At 33.1% G+C, this 19,689-nt stretch overlaps 3 protein-coding genes and 1 long non-coding RNA gene across 5 annotated transcripts; 3 read left to right on the forward strand and 1 right to left on the reverse strand.

Annotated features, from left to right (window-relative positions):
* Positions 1 to 19: 19 nt before the first annotated feature.
* LOC111710843 (uncharacterized) lies at positions 20 to 3,857 on the forward strand. 2 transcript variants are annotated; one of them, XM_023485011.1, is made up of 8 exons: positions 20 to 195; positions 808 to 941; positions 1,676 to 1,774; positions 1,834 to 1,888; positions 2,423 to 2,487; positions 3,119 to 3,157; positions 3,379 to 3,521; positions 3,598 to 3,857. In XM_023485011.1, the coding sequence occupies exons 1-8, from the start codon at positions 104 to 106 to the stop codon at positions 3,757 to 3,759; spliced, it is 789 nt and encodes a 262-aa protein (XP_023340779.1). In that variant the 5' UTR covers positions 20 to 103; the 3' UTR covers positions 3,760 to 3,857. The 2 variants fall into 2 exon arrangements, with proteins under 2 accessions (XP_023340779.1, XP_023340780.1); XM_023485012.1 differs by lacking the exon at positions 20 to 195 and adding an exon at positions 457 to 691.
* Positions 3,858 to 7,859: 4,002 nt separating this feature from the next.
* On the forward strand, positions 7,860 to 11,816 carry LOC111710841 (C-type lectin domain-containing protein 141). Its single transcript, XM_023485009.1, has 7 exons — positions 7,860 to 7,891; positions 8,497 to 8,530; positions 9,381 to 9,528; positions 10,232 to 10,270; positions 10,705 to 10,835; positions 11,358 to 11,401; positions 11,677 to 11,816. Exons 1-7 carry the CDS (start codon positions 7,879 to 7,881, stop codon positions 11,778 to 11,780), a joined length of 513 nt encoding a protein of 170 aa, XP_023340777.1. The 5' UTR covers positions 7,860 to 7,878; the 3' UTR covers positions 11,781 to 11,816.
* Positions 11,817 to 13,602: 1,786 nt separating this feature from the next.
* LOC111710837 (uncharacterized) lies at positions 13,603 to 16,922 on the forward strand. The gene is made up of 5 exons (XM_023484997.1): positions 13,603 to 13,761; positions 13,998 to 14,041; positions 15,575 to 15,644; positions 15,769 to 15,880; positions 16,333 to 16,922. Exons 1-5 carry the CDS (start codon positions 13,640 to 13,642, stop codon positions 16,483 to 16,485), a joined length of 501 nt encoding a protein of 166 aa, XP_023340765.1. The 5' UTR covers positions 13,603 to 13,639; the 3' UTR covers positions 16,486 to 16,922.
* A 1,593-nt stretch (positions 16,923 to 18,515) lies between these two features.
* On the reverse strand, positions 18,516 to 19,592 carry LOC111710851 (uncharacterized). The gene is made up of 2 exons (XR_002767139.1): positions 19,455 to 19,592; positions 18,516 to 18,980 (listed from the first exon to the last, which is right to left on the reverse strand). It is a non-coding gene; the product is annotated as an uncharacterized LOC111710851 (long non-coding RNA).
* Between the last annotated feature and the right edge of the window lie 97 nt (positions 19,593 to 19,689).

The raw sequence follows: 19,689 nt of genomic DNA on the forward strand, positions 1-19,689 counted from the left end.
TCAATTAACGATATTCAACTAATTTATTTATAAACAGGTAGAATGAACTGACCGGGCTAGCCCGGCTGGGTCAACATACAAAATAATTAAGATACTAATAATTATGAATACAGATAACAAATTAGAATTGCACATCATGGTAGAATACACTTCAGCTATACTACTACATACAATACCTGCCAGTCTATTCTACAGGTAGAGTTTAGTATACAGGCAGCTATTCTACTACATACAATACCTGCCAGTCTATTGTACAGGTAGATTCTAGTATACAGGCAGCTATACTACTACATACAACATCTGCCAGTTTATTCTACAGGTAGATTCTAGTATACAGGCAGCTATACGACTACATACAATACCTGCCAGTCTATTCTACAGGTAGATTCTGGTATACAGGCCACTATACTACTACATACAACACCTGCCAGTCTATTCTACAGGTAGATTCTAGTATACAGGCAGCTATACTACTACATACAATACCTGTCAGTCTATTCTACAGGTAGATTCTAGTATACAGGCAGATATACTACTACATACAATACCTGCCAGTCTATTCTACAGGAAGATTCTAGTATACAGGCAGCTATACTACTACATACAACACCTGCCAGTCTATTCTACAGGTAGATTCTAGTATACAGGCAGCTATACTACTACATACAACACCTGCCAGTCTATTCTACAGGTAGATTTGTCTCTACAGGGACCTGTGTTTTGTTTTACAGGGACCTGCTTTAAAAGTATGACTCAAAAGTCACACTTTTAATGTTTGTTTTAGATATATCCGTTATTTTGTTTCAGTGCTAGGAAAGGTCAAGATATCGTTAAAATCACTAAACCTGGTCCCTTAGCTGGGGTTGAAGAGAAAACTAAAAGTATTTTTCTCGAACCAAAACTATGGTGCATCATCTGGGGAATGTGCTCAACTACTGTAGGTAATACTCTCAACTGTACTGTGCTGTACTTGATTGTACTGTAATTGACTGTACTCTACTTGACAGAATTGTACATACTTGAATGTACTGTATTTGACTGTACGGTACTTGACTGCACTGTACTTGACTGTACTGTACTTGACTGTACTGTAATTGACTTCACTGTACTTGACTGCACTGTACTTGGCTGTACTGTACTTGACTGTACTGTACTTGACTGTACTGTACTTGACTGCACTGAACTTGACTGCACTGTACTTGACTGTACTGTACTTGACTGTACTGTACTTGACTGCACTTTACTTGACTGCACTGTACTTGACTGTACTGTACTTGACTGTACTGTACTTCTGTACTTCACTGTAGTGTACCTGACTGTACTTTACTTGACTATACTGTACTTGACTGTACTGTACTTGAATATACTGTACTTGACTGTACTATACTTGACTATACTATACTTGACTGTACTATACTTGACTGTTCTGTACTTGACTGTACTGTACTTGACTGTGCTGTACTTGAATGTACTTTACTTTTTTATATTGTACTATAATGCATGCATTGTACTTTACTGAGAACTGACATTCCCCTTTGCAGCCCAATGTAGTTCCAAATTAAGGACTATACATTACACAACATCATGTATTTTCTGCATTACTCTCGGAGTAGTCCCCTGAAGACAATCAACAGTCTTCTATTTTATCTTTATAGATTAAATATATTCTATTTAGGATACACCAACTTTGGTCTTTATCTTCCTCTTCATCTAAATTCTGTTTTTCAATTTAACTCTCAACAAGGTTCACTCTTCCTTTCAATCTTTTCAATAGGTAGAATTCTACAATAAGTTTTAATATTGCTTTATACAATATTTGATCTTTTTCTTCAGGAGATTTTTTTGGTAGAGTGTTTGGCCCAGCTCTTTCTGATAAATTTGGGACAAGGTATTTTTGTTGAATTTTTAGTATTTTTAATCATCCTGTATCCTTCTTGTGTTTTTCCTTTATCCTTCCTGTATCCTTCCTGTATCATTCCTGTATCCTTCCATCATCATTCCTGTATCTTTCCTGTATCCTTCTTGTATCCTTCTTGTATCCTTCAATTGTATCCTTCTTGTATCATTACTCTATCCTTCGTTATCCTTGCTGTATCTTTCATGCATCCTTCCTTCATCATTCCTATATCCAACCTGTATCCTTCCTGTATCCTTCCTGGTATCCTTCCTGTATCCTTCCTGTATCCTTCCTGTATCCTTCCTTATCCTTTCTGTATCCTTTTTTATCCTTCCTGTATCCTTCCTGTATCCATCCTTCCTTTATCCTTCCTGTATCCTTCCTGAATCCTTCCTGTATCCTTCTTGTATCCTTCCTGTATCCTTCCTGTCTTTTTGGCCTATTTCCAGTAAAGACTGTCTTTAATCTTAAAACTCTTGCAGGTCGTCAATAAAGTGTCATTTTTTATGGTTCCTGTAAATTTAGATGGTTGTGGTACTGTGGAGGTTTATCTGGAGCTGGTTTGACTATGATAATTTTAGCTTTTCAAGGTACAAATTATAATTTTCTAATTATAAAATATGGTAGAGTAAATCCTGCATCTTATTCCTATATACTATATACTACGACGTTCGTATTTCACAATGTTTTGCCTCCTTAAAATAACGGTCTCAGGGGTAGGTCCTCGAATATTTAGTGCTTTCTTGGCAGTTTGTCTGATTAATAACTAATAAATATAATAAAGAAAAGTTATTCCTATGTTATGCAACAAAGAATGCTATTACAACAGTTTCCTGCTAATTGAGAGATGCATGTATAGATTATAGAGTCCCTTGTTTTTAGCATTCTATATTTTTTGTTCCCCCAACTGTAGTAGGATATTCTATATTTTTAGTTCCCCCAGCTGTAGTAGGATATTCTATATTTTTAGTTCCCCCAACTGTAGTAGGATATTCTATATTTTTAGTTCCCCCAGCTGTAGTAGGATATTCTATATTTTTAGTTCCCCCAACTGTAGTAGGATATTCTATATTTTTAGTTTCCCCAACGTAGTAGGATATTCTATATTTTTATTTCCCCCAACTGTAGTAGGATATTCTATATTTTTAGTTCCCCCAACTGTAGTAGAATATTCTATATTTTTAGTTCCCCCAACTGTAGTATAATATTCTATATTTTTAGTTCCCCCAACTGTAGTAGGATGCTGCACATTTACTGCAGGTAAACTCAACAAGACACACTTTTAATTTTATTAATACAGGAACACGTTAAAAAAATTGCATGACTTATCAATATCGAATTTTGTGAATTTAATAAACAAGTAGATGTAGTTGAACAAGCGCAAAGTTCAGCTACTTTCCAGTGGCTCTCCCAACTACCTCTCTCAATTAACTTTTTGTACCTTAGATTTAAGTGCTGTGTTCAATAATCTGATTGCCTAGGTATATGTAGTGGAGTATTTATTGGAATATATCCTGCTCTACTCTCAGATGAGCTAGGAGCTGATCGTCTTAACCATACTTATCCGGTCAGTCTTACGATAGCCGGCATCTGTAATCTAGCCGGTCCACCTATACTAGCTCAGGTACAGATACGGGTTCAGGTACAATTATGATTATAACAAATTATAACAAATTATAACAAATTCTATCATTATTTAGATTTCCTCCCGGTTAAACTCCTATGCTGTTATGATGGTTCTAGGTTTGTCTTTAATCTTTGGTTCTCTACCACTTCTTCTAATCTCTACCTGGAGATTAAATCCTGAACATTTAACATCAGCTCAACCCAACCAGGAGGATATTCTGGAGAATAAATCCTGATTCTTCAACCTCAGCTACATCAGTCCAAAATAAGCCGAGAAATATTTTCAAAATACGCAAGTTTTGTACATTTAAAAAAAATATATATAATAAACATTGAATGATTTTTATCGAAAAATTATTCATGTAATGTGTTCTGGAAAAGTTAAAGTTTCTCTTACATCCCATTCCAAACCATTTAGTTAAATAAACTTTGCGTGTATATAAGAAAAGAATATTAGAGGTTAAAAAATTACAAAATTGATTAAAATTCGATCTTTTTCTTAAGAAAGGGTGTCTTTAATATTATCTATACAGACTTATAAAATCAGTTTTCTAGACGGGGTCGACTTTGAAGTGTGTGGCCTTTGGTTTTAAATTATTAAATATACTTTTGTAAAGCCAAAGTACATTTAAGATACAACGCGTTTTTTAGCTAAGTTTAAAAGGAGAAATTGAAAAAATAATAATATATTTTTGCCCGAGAGCGTTCACACTTTGTGGATTACTGTGCCTAAATATTACCATAGAAAAAAAAAAAATTTGTGATTTGATAAATTTCAATTGTTTGTAAAAAAAATTCAATTTTAACAGTTTTAATGCAAAAAATAGTTGATTTAAAATGCAATGCATCGTAAATATAAGGTAGAAGTCTCATTGTCTTCGTTTTCTTACAAAATAAAATCTTGACTAAATTAGCTTTTTTAAATTCTCAGAGGGTGGAAATTTTGTGTAGAATATCATTTAACTTGAATGCTTGATTGATTTCGACATTTTTTATTAATGTGGACGCTTTTAAATTTGAGGATCAATGCTAGAGATGGGCAACGTTTTTGTGAATGAACGAGATTTGTCGTGAACGATGGTGCCGCTCAGAAAAAAACTAACGATAGAAAAATGATTTATAGGATCGTTCAGACTATCTATTTTTAAAACGAATGATTAAAGAGATAACGATTTAAAGCCATTCGCAGAATCTTGAAATAACGCGATCCGTTTTTTTTTACTGAACGAGCGATTTTTGGAACAACTTTAAAAAAAACTATAGTGACTTTATAGAAGGAACGATCGTTCAGGGAGAATACGAACGAAGTAGATACCAATTAAATGAAAACTTTGAGAACGAGAGAAATCAGTTATATTGGACTGTTCTCTAACGATGAACGAACGAAATGAAAATAAGCTGAACGTGCCCAACTATACTGGTATGACTTTGTGTCCGTGTAGCTCCTCTTTTTTTTACTGATAGGACTTTATGACCTCTTAGCTCCTCTAGTTTTTATTTTACTGGTATCACTTTGTGACCTCGTAGCTCCTCTATCTTTGTTTTACTGGTTTCACTCTGTGACCTCGTAGCTCCTCTAATTTTGATTTTACTGGTATCACTTTGTGGCCTCGTGGCTCCTCTAGTTTGATTTTACTGGTACGAGTTTGTGACCTCGTAGCTCCTCTAGTTTTGATTTTACTGGTATGACTTTGTGACCACGTAGCTCCTTTACTTTTGTTGTACTGGTACGAATCTCTGATCTCGTAGCTCCTTTACTTTTGTTTTATTACTGGTATGACTTTGTGACCTCGTAGCTCCTCTACTTTTGTTTTACAGGTATCACTTTGTGACCTCATAGCTCCTCTAGTTTTGATTTTACTGCTATGAATTGGTGACCTCGTAGCTCTTCTTGTTTTTTACTGGTATGCCTTTGTGACCTCGTAACTCCTCTACTTTTGTTTTACTGGTATGTCTTTGTGACCTCGTGACTCCTCTACTTTTGTTTTACTGGTATGACTTTGTGATCTCGTAGCTCCTATAATTTTGTTTTACTGATACGACTTTATGACCTTATAGCTCCTCTAGTTTTTATTTTACTGGTATCACTTTGTGACCTCCTAGCTCCTGTATCTTTGTTTTACTGGTTTCACTCTGTGACCTCGTAGCTTCTCTAATTTTGATTTTACTGGTATCACTTTGTGACCTCGTAGCTCCTCTAGTTTGGTTTACCGGTATGACTTTGTGACCTCGTAGCTCCTCTATCTTTGTTCTACTGGTTTCACTCTGTGACCTCGTAGCTCCTCTAATTTTGATTTTAATAGTATCACTTTGTGACCTCGTAGCTCCTCTATCTTTGTTTTACTGGTTTCACTCTGTGACCTCGTAGCTCCTCTAATTTTGATTTTACTGGTATCACTTTGTGACCTCGTAGCTCCTCTAGTTTGATTTTACCGGTATGACTTTGTGACCTCGTAGCTCCTCTATCTTTGTTTTACTGGTTTCACTCTGTGACCTCGTAGCTCCTCAAATTTTGATTTTACTGGTATGACTTTGTGATCTCGTAGCTCCTCTATCTTTGTTTTACTGGTTTCACTCTGTGACCTCGTAGCTCCTCTAATTTGATTTTACTGGTATGACTTTGTGACCTCGTAGCTCCTATACTTTGATTCTACTGGTAGTTTTGTTTACTGGTATGACTTTGGTATCTCATAGCTCCTGTACTTTTGTTTTACTGATACGACTTTATGGCCTCTTAGCTCCTCTAGTTTTGATTTTACTGGTATCACTTTGTGACCTCGTAGCTCCTATACTTTTGTTTTACTGGTAAGACTTTGAGACCTTGTGGCTCCTCTAGTTTGATTTTACTGGTATGACTTTGTGAACTCTTAGCTCCTCTACTTTTGTTTTACTGGTATGACTTTGTGACCTCGTAGCTCCTCTACTTTTGTTTTACTGGTATGAATTTGTGATCTCATAGCTCCTCTAGTTTTCCTTTTACTGGTATCACTTTGTGACCTCGTAGCTCCTCTATCTTTGTTTTACTCAAACGACTTTGAAACCTCGTAGCTCCTCTAGTTTTGATTTTACTGGTATGACTTTGTGACCTCGTAGCTTCTCTTCTTTTGTTTTACTGGTATGACTTTGAGACCTCGTAGCTCCTCTTTTTTTGTTTTACTGGTATGACTTTGTGACCTCGTGACTCCTATACTTTTGTTTTACTGGTATGACTTTGTGACCTCGTAGCTCCTATACTTTGATTTTACTGGTAGTTTTGTTTACTGGTATGACTTTTGTATCTCATAGCTCCTGTACTTTTGTTTTACTGATGCGACTTTATGACCTCATAACTCCTCTAGTTTTGATTTTACTGGTATGACTTTGTGACCTCGTAATTCCTATACTTTGATTTTACTAGTATGGTTTTGTGACCTTGTAGCCCCTCTACTTTTGTTTTACTGGTACGATCTTTTGACCTCGTAACACCTCTTGTTTTGATTTTACTGGTTGGACTAATTGTTACGTCGAAGCACTTCTATAGTTTAGATTTTACTGTTATGTAGTTTAGATTTTACTGTTATGTAGTTTAGATTTTACTGTTATGTTATAGTGAACTTGTAGCTCCTCTACTTTAAATTTTATTTGTACGGTTTAGCGACCTCGTAGCTTTCAGTTTTGATTTTACGGGAGATTCTTTTTTTGGCCTTAGATGACCACTCAAAGGTTTTAATGATATCGTTGTAAATCGGCATTGCCATCTTTGCATGAAGGGTTACTAAAACTTATGTTTATATAGTCCCTTCAACTTCTCATGCTTATTTCTTTGTACGAAATAGTCTGCTTGAAAATGCAAAATTAAAATCAAATTGCAATGTGTGGCATTTTCTTGTAGCAATTTTCTGCAGGGTAATATTATTTTATGTTCTCAGTACATTCGAAATTGAACGAGTAGATTTAAATCATTGATTTAGCCAAAAATAATAGAGTTATATCTCTTTTTCTATCTGAAATATATTTTGTTCAATTATTGTTTATCCAGAGTGACTTGATCAAAATATTCAATATAATATATATTTTTATGGATGATAATATTTACAATGCAATAAAATGTTTCCCAAGCGGTAAATCAATAAATTAACTAACTAGCGATGATGTAAAATCTTCACTTTATATAACTAAACGCGTCTTGTTTTATTATTGGGGGGGGGGGGGGGGTTGTATCATTTTTACATTTTTTTATTGCATGCATACCTAAAATGTAGAAATGAAGAGGTTAAAAAAATTAAAGATGCCCATTTTTTTTTAAAGGCTCCGGTCGAGATTATTTTATCTTTATCAAAGACCTAAATTCTTATTTGTTAGTTTGCATCTGCAGGATGGCAGCAAAAGGTCACTATATTTTTTTATTCTCCTTATTTTGAAAAAAAAAATTCCTTCCGTATGATTCTGAAATATTAAGAATTATCCATGATGTAATAGAATAAACCAGGCCTGCGCTTTACGCTTTTTTTTTTATTTTGACCAGCCATAAACCTATCATAGGCCAATAGGGTCAAGGTTGGGCCAACTGGTTTTGACCAGGGAATAAGAATAAAGGGAAGGGAAATGGCGCTGGTCTGGCATGAGAAAGTCAGTCGCACTGCTTTGCAGACGAGTTCGTTATTGCACACGCACACTCTTTTGGTTATATTCTTTGCATGCAAATTTGACTATATATATATATATTAAATATATATTAACCTTATTTTTAAGTAAACAATTAACAATAAACAAATGTACTTTCCTAGACTGTACAAATACTGTATATACCTACAGTACACGTCTTCAGTTCGGTATTGCTTACACAAACTCTCTTTTGGTACAGACACACATACCTGATGTTTCCGCCCCTTGGTTTAGACGTGCGTGTCTTTGATACAAACAAACAGACAACCAACAGACAGACAGGCCCATAATTTATTATATATTTAATTATGATTAATGTATGTTTAAAGGTTATTTTGGCCTCTTTGTGCTGAGTCTAGTCAGGTTTATTTTTTTAACATTTAAATGATTGCCATCTTCTTTATTTGTTTCTTAATTATAAACTATTTTGTTTAGTGCAGTACAGTACAAATACAAACTAATTACAAATAGCCAACTGAATGATTCCCGTCTCGGAAAATTTTTGTGAAGCACAATTTTTTTTTTACAATATACAATGGTCGGCGGCTATATTAGTTTACAATGAAGACGACGTTTTAATAATAATGATATGATCCCTAACAGCATTTTCAAATTACAAGTTTGCAAGTGAACAACGAGAAGCTGTTAATCGACAAATTCTCTTTATTAACATGTTTATGTGTCCTGCTGTTTGAAAGATTGGTAGAAATCAAAGTTGAAAAAGAAGGTCGTCTTCATTGTTTTGATATAAATGACGACGACTGTATTACAGAACGCCCATTTGCGTCCCTCTTTCTATCAATAAGCTTAGCCCCAAAATTTTGATAAATCGAAAATTTGTAGTACAAAAGTTATCAATTTTTACCACCATAAATAGGCCTGGGCAACGTTCCGTTGACAAACGGCAAGTTTTTGAAAATTAACGAAATTTTTCGTTAACAAACCGTCAATTTTGATGTCGTTAAACCCATTCCTAAGGGTTGCTTAAGTGTGCAAATGAATCAACCGATTTCACGTTTATAAATCGAATTCAACCAATATAAACAAATATAACAAAAACAAGCTAATAAGATATGTACAGATGGCTATGAAGAAAAAAGAGTTTAAATTTATTTCAAAGTCAAGTATCTTAATTTATCCCTTGCATAATTTAGATTAAAAGCGTGGGGGAATTAGAACAAAAATAAATTATAATTAAAACCTAATGTTCTAGTGCTGTTTTGACACAAAATGATACAACAACAACAACAACAACAACAGCAACAACAAATACAACTACAACAACCACTGATCGTCCAACAACTACAACTAGAGAACCTGCAGTCTGTGAATATGGGAATAACACTCTGGGAATCTGCGAGGAAATAAAATAAAAAGATTTTTGTAATTTTTAGACAATTTTGTTTTTTAATTACCTAAAATCGATCCAAATTATTTACATCTTATTAGATTTTAAATGAGGCTACCCACATTTTAGAAATGCCAGGAATAAGAAAATTGTAAATTAAGCCTTCTGTATGCCATCATCAGGTTGCAAAGATAAGGATTGGAAAGTTTTGTTATCAATTTCTTTATGTAAATTATGAAAACATTTAAAAATTTAACAGTAAAATTATTTATCTAATTTAGGTTATTTAATTGCAATATTTGGGGTTGTGGGGTAGGAACTAATTATTACCTGACACAGGTTTTCATAAAACCTTTAAACCAACCCTGTTTTTTATATCAAATCCAACAGTTAGAAAAAGAAAAACTAATTTGTTTTGTTGAATACAATTTTTTTATTTCCTTTTAATAGATCAGGGACCCAGAGGAGCTACGCGCATGCGACGTAGAACAGGCTCACTCTCTCTGTCTTGTAATTAGACGCAGCATGCGCGTAACTCTTTTTGGCTTCTGTCTCAGGGTTATTGTGAACGAAAAACTCCTAAATCTTGAAAAGACGACATTTGTGTTATTATTAATCTATTGCTTTACCGGAAAAAATTTGAACTAGAATTTCGTTTAAACTTTAGTTAAATGTGTTTAAGACAAATACAATCTTTAAATTAAATTTTATATCAGTGCGGGGCTCAGTTGTTTATAAACAATGATTGTACGCAGGTATTTACTAAAGCTTACTTTAAAGAGACATATCTACTTAATTTTACTTCACCGTTTGTTCAATTCACAACGATACCCTTTAAAACTTTAAATGAAGGTAAATTTTCTCAATTTTCTTTTTTTCCTCTGAAAGAGATATCGAAGACTAAAAAAAAAAATTATATTTCAAGGGTTCTTCTGTATACTTTTAGATAAATAAATGTACTTTAGGGATTCAATTATATGGATATTACAATAGGAATTTTACTTTAGGGATTTTACTTTAGGAATTCTACTTTAGGGATTCTACATTAGGGATTCTGCTTTAGGGATTCTACTTTAGGGATTCTACTTTAGGGATCCAATTATATGGATATTACAGTAAGAATTCTACTGTATGGATTCTACTTTAGGGATTCTACTTTAGGGATTCTACTGTATGGATTCTACTTTAGGGATTCTACTGTATGGAGACTGAATTACCAGAAGGAGGAAACGCCCAAGGATGTATGAAAACTTGTAAATCAGATGAAATCTTACAAGTTAATGTTAAAACATACACATGGGAATGTGTTTTAAAAAGACAGTAAGTAATTATATTATCATGATTAAGAGACCAAAGGTATTCTTATTTATAGAAATGGAATAATCTCTTTTAAAGAAATTTGATAATCTTGTTTAAAGAAGTTGGATAATCTTGTTTAAGAAGTTGGATAATCTTGTTTAAAGAAGTTGGATAATCTTGTTTAAAGAAGTTGGATAATCTTGTTTAAAGAAATTGGATAAGAAAGTTGGATAATCTTGTTTAAAGAATGTAAATTGTCCAAACTGGCAAAAAAAAGGGTTTCACTCTCACTCGGGTTTGGAAATTAATTTCGATATATTTCATATCCTCATCAGTCCTTAAAGAATGGTGGTATTGTCAAAACTGTTTAAAGAAGTTGGATAATCTTGTTTAAGAAGTTGGATAATCTCGTTTAAAGAAGTTGGATAATCTTGTTTAAAGAAGTTGGATAATCTTGTTTAAAGAAGTTGGATAATCTTGTGTAAAGAAGTTGGATAATCTTGTTTAAAGAAGTTGGAAAATCTTTTTCAAATTTTTTCCTAGGCCTGGAGCTTTACCTCTTCTTTGTCCAGGCTCATTTAACACTGGTAAGCAAATTTTCTCATACCTTTAAATAAAGCTAAATAGACATGTATATGTTCACCTAGGGGGTTTCCAACCTAAGATTCTAAAACGATTTGGTTTGGTTCAGACATGTTGGATATGGGTAGGACAATTTTCAGGATGTGATTTAAATCGAAATTTTTAGCAGAAATACGCAATATTGCTATGAATACACTTCATAATAATCATTTCAGATTATTTTTGGGTGGGTTTAGTATCATGCTTAATATATGTGCAAGTAAAATTAAGTTTTAATTAGAATGTCCTGGAAATGGAGATATTAAAGATTGTCAGTGTGATGGACAGCTTTGGATCTCTGATCATTGCAGGTTATATAAAAAATACAACCTAGTACAAACTTAGAAGCAATCTGCAAGAATTTACCTTTTTTGGGACCAAGTCATGAGTATAGCTGTAACACATACTAAATAAACACAACAAAGCTACTATGGATATTTCAAAAATTAAAATGATGGAAGAAGCAAACTTGAGCAATTTAAAAGATCTATGACTCCTTCGAGGAGATATATGTAGGACTGCTGAAAACAGGATTCTGCGTGCTTTCCTTTAATTTACAAACTACATGATTAAACTTCATGCTTGCGCCACCATGGGAGAAATGTCTTTAAAATCTACATCTGATTCTGCACTGAAGTTCACCATATACTCCATAGATTAATTAAAATAACAGATAGGACACTTAATGTTATCTTTTCAAGATTTATATTTTATCCGTTCACAATAACCATGAGACATTAGATCAAAAGAGTTACGAGTAGAACATCGCTCTCTCGGTTGATGTTGTAATTCTACAGAGAGAGATGTATCTAGTGTCCTTTCTGTTATTTTAATTAATTAAAATTGGAATTTATTCCAGTTTTGAGGAGAATGAAACAAATTCTTTGAAAAGACTGACGAGGCATCCTAGATTTTTTAATATGAAAGCATGAAAGCTTAAAGGGACTGTAAGTGTAATTTCAAGTGACCCTCTATTTATGTCCGATTCACAGTGGTACCTTTAAACCTTTATCTTATCACCAATTTTTCTAGATTTCTAGCTTTTCTAGCAAATTATTTCCTTTAATAAAGAAACCCTCTGGAAAGTAAACATATGGAGATCTTATTAATTCTTGATCAGATTAAGAACCTCTCTAACTAATTCAGGTCAAATCAGGATTTTCCAGAGTTTATCAGAAATTAAAGTTTTAATATTGCAGGGTGTCTCACGAAAATTGAAAGTTGAGAGACGACTTGAAGATCATCTGTGATCTTTGAAATAATTTGCGGCATTCACCGCAGTTGATCTTAATCTGTCTCTTTACTGTTATTTTTTGTGGGACACCCTGTATGTGTATTGAGGGATTCTACTGTATATGAATTCTGAATTTACGGATTCTACTGTATGGATTCTGGACACCTTGTATATATATTTAGGGGTTCTACTATACGGATTCTGGACACCCTGTATTTAGGGATTCTGGTTTTACGGATTCTACTGTATGGATCTGGACACCCTGTATATTTATTTAGGGATTCCACAGTACGGATTCTGGATTTAGGGATTCTACTGTATGAATTCAGAAGTTAGGGATTTTACTGTATGGATTCGGTATTTAGGGATTGCACTGTATGGATTCTGGACAACCTGTATATGCATTTGTATTCTAATGTATGGATTCGGTATTTAGGGATTCTACTGTATGTATTCTGTATTTACAGATTCTACTGTATGTATTCTGTATTTACAGATTCTACTGTATGAATTCGATATTTAGGGATTCTAATGTCTGGATTCGGTATTTAGGGATTCTACTGTATGGATTTGGTATAAAGGGATTCTACTGTAAGGATTCGGTATTTAGGGATTCTACTGTCTGGATTAGGTATTAAGGGATTCTATTGTCTGGATTCAGTATAAAGGGATTCTACTGTATGGATTTGGTATCAAGAGATTCTACTGTATGAATTCGGTATTTAGTGATTCTACTGTATAAATTTGGTATTAAGGGATTCTACTTAATGGATTCGGTATTAAGGGATTCTACTGAATGGATTCGGTATTTTCGGATTCTACTGTGTGGATTCGGTGTTTTGGGATTTTACTGTCTGGATTCGGTATTTAGGGATTCTACTGTCTGGATTCGGTATTAAGGGATTCTACTGTGTTGATTCGGTGTTTATGGATTCTACTGTATGGATTCGGTATTTAGGGATTCTACTGTATGGATTCTGGGTTCCCTGAGGGTGTGAATGCCGATGGTTGCATAAAAACCTGTCGTCCGGATGAAATCCTGATCGTTGATGTTGGCAAATACGATTGGGAGTGTGTTCCTAAATCTTTCAGGTTAGTCACATTAAAATAACTTAACTTGTATTTGTTCGGGTTGATTTATTTTTGAATCTTTAAGCAATTTCAAACTTGTTTTTTTCATTGCCGTACCATTAAAACCTTGCTTTAAGCCATCACACCAATTAAATTTAACACTTTAATTTCCGGTCATTTAAAAATAAATCTTGTTTTTAGTAACCCTGTACCTACCACATATTTATTAGTCAAAATAATTAATTTGTATTTTAAAGGCCTGATATCCTGAATAGAATATGCCCTGGAGAGTTTAAAGTTGGTAATATGATATATTAATTCATTTTGTTCATTCCTTTATTCTACCAACCTACGTCGTCATAACGTCAAGGCAACATTGCGTTAAGCTTGACCAACTTCCTGTTTTGCCTGTTTTATAAGCATTTAACTTCATTTTGGCTTACCAGAGGGTCCCCAATAATTTTGTAAGTTTCACAAATTTTATTATTTTACCTTTTCTTTATTTAGTCCAATCTCCTTCTCTACAGTCAAAATTTTTAAATGTAATTAAATCAAGCTTTGTGGAGCAACCTGAAAGCCAAAACTCGTTAAATGTTTAAAAAAAACTAGGGTTGGGCAAAGTTCCGTTAACGACACAGGATTTTTGAAATTAAACAGTTGAGTCTATTAATTTTCAAATCGTTAACTAAAAATCGGATGTGTGTTAAAAAAACGTCGACTGTTTAAAATTGCATAAAATTAAAGTTAATTTTTTTTGTATTTTGATGTTTTTATACGCCACGCCGACTTCTAATTTTCCCTTGCTTATTTTCTAAAGTACAGAATTTTATGCATTTTGATGTTTTTTTCCTGGTCTAATGATGTTTTTGTATGTTTGTCTTCCAATTTGTCCAGCTATTTTTGAATAATATAATCGTTAACGGCTCTTTAACTGCTGGCACTGTAACTATTTCGATCTATAATATCTGCCATTAAATATATCAAGATCGATAACTTTAAAAAAGGAGAAAAAAGTTGAAGAAACGAACGTTCCATTTCTAGATATAAAACTAACGGCTGCCTGAAAAACTAAATTTTAACGGTTTTAACTAACGGCGATAAAAAAGTCAGAACAGCCCTATACTCAAACCCAATTTCAATTACATTAGTTAATTAGTGTAAAAGTATTTAATTAGTAGCACTAGAGAATGCGCGTTTGGCTTTTTTCAATTCGTCCGTTTGTCATTCTTTTTTAACAATCCATTTCGTTTTTATCAGTTGTTCAGAACAAATTTTAATTTTTTCGTTTTCATAATTTTCGTTCATTTACAATCTATTTCGTTTGTTTCTAGCTGAAAATTCAATTTATCAATTAAATTGTTCGTTCATTAGAAATCGATTATTTTTTCAAGTTTGTTTCAACAAAAATTGATGTTTTTTTTGAGTAAAAACTATCGATTTTCTGTAAAATTTCGTGTGTTCACAAAACGATGCCTGCATCTCTACGTCGCACAACCATACATCTATGACTAGAGGCAATGGCATCATTGTTTCGATGTGGAGTGAACAATGGTTCTCGCTGGAAATTGGTAAAAATATGAATTTTATTCATATTTGACCTGCAACTAAAATGGACGTCACTCAATACTCAAACATCATTAAATTAAAGTTGATTTTAAAGGGAGTGTTTGACGCATTCGTATATATGGTTGATATTTCATAATATTTTTTATTTTTAATGTCTGAGAGTTACTTTTGAAAACAATTAATTCCTGTTTCGAAGATTTGCGGAATTGACCTTATTTCAATTATAATCTGGTTTACTGGGCATAATGAAAAAAGTTTGTTTCTCTAGAATGTCCTGGTAATGGAGATATTGGAGAATGTGAATGTGATGGACAACTATGGATTGATGACACATGCAGGTTTGGGTGAAAACACAAATAGAAATTTATAAAATAGAGTGCTAGATTGGATTATGAAATTGGACTGCCAAATTTAACAACTCAAGACATTTCAACTTAATATTAGAGCCTTAAAATTATTTAGAAATGGGTTCTACTGTGACAGCAGGATGGCCGGCAACGGAATAGATATAAAATGTAATGACACAGAGAGGATTGATGTTGATATGATAGAACAGTCTTGGAAGTGTATTCCGGTAAGTTGAAAATACTTCTAATACTGCAGACACGAACCATCTAATGGATTGACATGATCAAACAGTCTTGGAAGCTCATCACAGTGAATAAAAAACAGATTTTACAGGGACTATTCTGCAAATACAAAGCATTTCATATATTTGTGTTGAAATGATTTAAAATACAACATATGATACCAAATACCAGATTCAACCAGATTTTCATATCGAATAAGTTTTGACATGATCTTAGAAGTTTACTCTTGTAAATAAATAAAAAAACAGATTGCACTGCAAACACTAAGCGTCTTATATATGTGTTTGTTGACATGCTTGAACAGTTTTTGAACTAAATTGGGTTTAAAAACTTTTTAGATAAAAAAGATTTCAAATCGTTCAATCGTTGACACAATCTAAAAATCCAAGAGCTTAAAAATATCAAAATTGTAAAAGTGAATGTTCACAAATTTCAGGATGATAATAAGTGTCCTGGAGGACTACATACAAAATGCCAAGCTACCACAACTACCACAACTACAACAACAGAGAGTAGTTCTTCAGCAATAGTTGAATCATTTTTAACTCTTCAATTAGTCGGGCTGGCAATATATTTCGGATTTTGGTAGATTTTACAAAGTTTTCCCTTTTTTATCATTGTTTGTATCCATGCCTTTAAAACTTTTTCCAATCAATTTTTTTCAATAAACAACCTTGAAAGGAAGTGAACACCTGTGATGTTGTAAACAGAAATCTACAAACTCAGGTTGCAAAGATAAAGGGATGTGAAAATTAGTATTTGAAGGGACCGTTCACTTCTTTGGGTAATTGCATAGTAAACTAAGCATATTACCTCAGCCTCTTCATTGGTATTTATAGTCTTACTTTTGAAAGATATCTATGACCGAAGAAAAAAAACAATTTTTCGTTTAGAATTCCAGCGGAAAGGTACGTTACCTTTCCATAGACACTATTTAAACGTTTTTTTTCAGCAACAACAGCCAATAAAATCTAAGTTTATCACATTTCAATATCAACCATTATATAATAAAATATAAAAACATGTTGAATTTTGATTTTAGAATTAGCAAGAAATTAACGTTTTTCGTGTTCGAACATGATCTAAACAAATTAACGCATTTATACAAATAAGACTTTTTCTCTCAGACAAACCGGTTCCTGATTCAACTAATAATTAAATCACAGGGATTCCCGGGGAAGATGGGAAAACGTAACAAACCGTCAAATGTATAAGTTATATTTTGAAAATACTAATAGACAATTTTAAATAATTGTGATTTATATGGTGGAGGCTCGTTCACTGCTCAGTCTGCCAGGCAAATCTGAGAGGCTCGTGTCTGCATAGCAGAGGCTCTTGAGGGGAGGAAGGCCAGCCACCTCGAAATCCTCGACTTTCGCTTATTTTGTGTTTTTAAATTTCTAATTCTTGAAGATAAATCTTTCTTTTAAAAATCAGGCTACGTTAGGGCATAAAATATGGATAGACTAAAGTATTGCAATGATTACATCATGTTGAAATCTTCAAAGCCATGAGAGTGATGTCAAACTTTATTTAAGAGAAACTTGAATCTCTTCTGCCTCTGTAATGGCTAACCTTTGTGATACAAAATAAATAGCAAAATATTTGGCATACCTCTGCCTATAATTTACCCCATGGAACCACCAGAAAAAAATTCTATGGTTTCCGCTAAAATTAAAAAAAAGATCAAAGTTCTATAAACTTGGAATTATTTGCGGCATTCTATACCAAGATTTAGATTATCTGAAAATGCGCGCGTAAGAAAGGTGAATTTTTTTCAGGACATTGTACTTATAAACATAAATTAAATTGAAAGTATTCCTTTCTATTTACAAAAATTTAATATTTTATTAATGCTCTAACGTGACCGAATTCTTAAAAAATTGTTTTCTCTTGGAGAATTAAACTTTTTAAAAAGATAATATTGTAAGGTGGCTCGGACTAGAAATTGTGGTGGCTCATGGCGTCCGGGGATTCCCTCCCTCTCTGGTCAGTATCGATTGGCTCGTGAGGAAAATTGTGAAGGAGGAGATAGGGTACAAATCGTACATCCATAGATAGCTCCAGTTTATTAAAAATGCAGTGAAGCAGAAAAAGATCAGAATAGGATGGGATGCAGGGCGCACATGAGGCACGTCTTGGACACATACTTGTGGCCCCTCTGCTACCCAGATTTGAATCCTATCGCTTATTTTGTGTGGTCCTGGGTCGAGAAGGATGTCAATAGAACTCCTTACAACACAACAGTCCCTTATCAGTGAAAGCACTAGAGTATTTAATGATATGCCGCACGATAAAGTCGGTATTGGCTGCTCTAGCTTCAGAAAATGCATGGAGTACGTCGTTGCTGCAAAATTTGGTTTAATTAGATAAATACGTTCGTTATGACTAAAAAACAACATTTAAAACAAAATATATGCAAAAATATTTTTTTTTTATCAGATTTAGAGAGATTTCAATTTGGCCCAAGAATATGAATATTCTTTTAACAATTAGCCTACGATATTCATGAGATTTTTATAACTTTTATCGGATTTATACCTTAAAATTAATAAAGATTTTAATCTAATAAACTTATTGCGGAAATTGATTTATCATAATCACCTGAAAATTATCGAATAAACAAAACGAAATAATTTATTTGACTTCTAACAATTATAAAATAAATAATAATAGCACCAGTGTACTTCCGGTAAATTAAAGAAGAAACATACATACTTCACATACATTATATGGATAACACTTTTTACGAGTATTCTAGAGTAATAATTGGATTGAAACCTAGAAACTAGAACTCCGTGAATCTGATTAAAGAAGAAACATACATACTTCACATACATCACATGGATCACACTTTTTACGAGTATTCTAGAGTAATAATTGGATTGAAACCTAGAAACTAGAACTCCATGAATCTGATTTTTTAAATCTAAATCTAGTATCTAGAACTCCATGAATCTGAATTTTATATTCTGAATTTCGGATCTAAAATTCAAAAAATCTGAATTTTACATTCTAAAAATCCCGAATTTAGTGTCAGGAATAGGAGCATTCAGAGCTGCGCTCAACGATAATCCAAGCACCCTAAAATAGAAAAATATTATCAAATAATAAATAATTTAATTGTTATACATTATAGATTCAAGATGAAAAAAATATTTTTATATTTCCAAACATTATTCTAAAACTAAGATTTCTTTTAATTTTACTCGCAAGGGTTGATTTAAAAATTTACCTAATTTGATGACGCACTATTTTTACAGATAAGATAAAACAGTGGTTAATAAAATACTTTGGATTAGAAGTTAAGGAAACGTTGTGTTTAAGACAGGGGTTTTCACATCATATTCAGATTTTTTATTCCTAAAAGGATTAAATGCTTAAGATAAAAACATTTATAAAAATTGTATTAGGACATTAAATATTTGCATCAAACAGGATTCCATCTCAAAGAGAAAATCCAATATGATATGAAAGACCCTGTATTCTAAAACGACAGGTGCAGATTTATCATTATTTATTTTATCATATTTTTTTACCATATCATATGTATCATACCTTCTACTGTCTACAGGGTCTATAACCCCGTCATCCCAAAGCCTGGCAGAGGAGAAGTATGGTGAACCTTCAGCTTCAAATCTTTTTATTATTGGAGCTTTTAGAGCAGCTTCTTCTTCAGCGGTCCACTAGATTATACAAGGTATGTAGGTTAAGTAACATTTAAAGGTTGTAGGTTAAGTAACATTTAAAGGATAAGATTAATACGATAAAGACTTCCACTGTTAAGTCCAAA

Source organism: Eurytemora carolleeae, unplaced genomic scaffold (genome assembly GCF_000591075.1).
Source record: "Eurytemora carolleeae unplaced genomic scaffold, Eaff_2.0 scaffold1052, whole genome shotgun sequence".
Lineage (NCBI taxonomy): Eukaryota > Metazoa > Arthropoda > Copepoda > Calanoida > Temoridae > Eurytemora > Eurytemora carolleeae.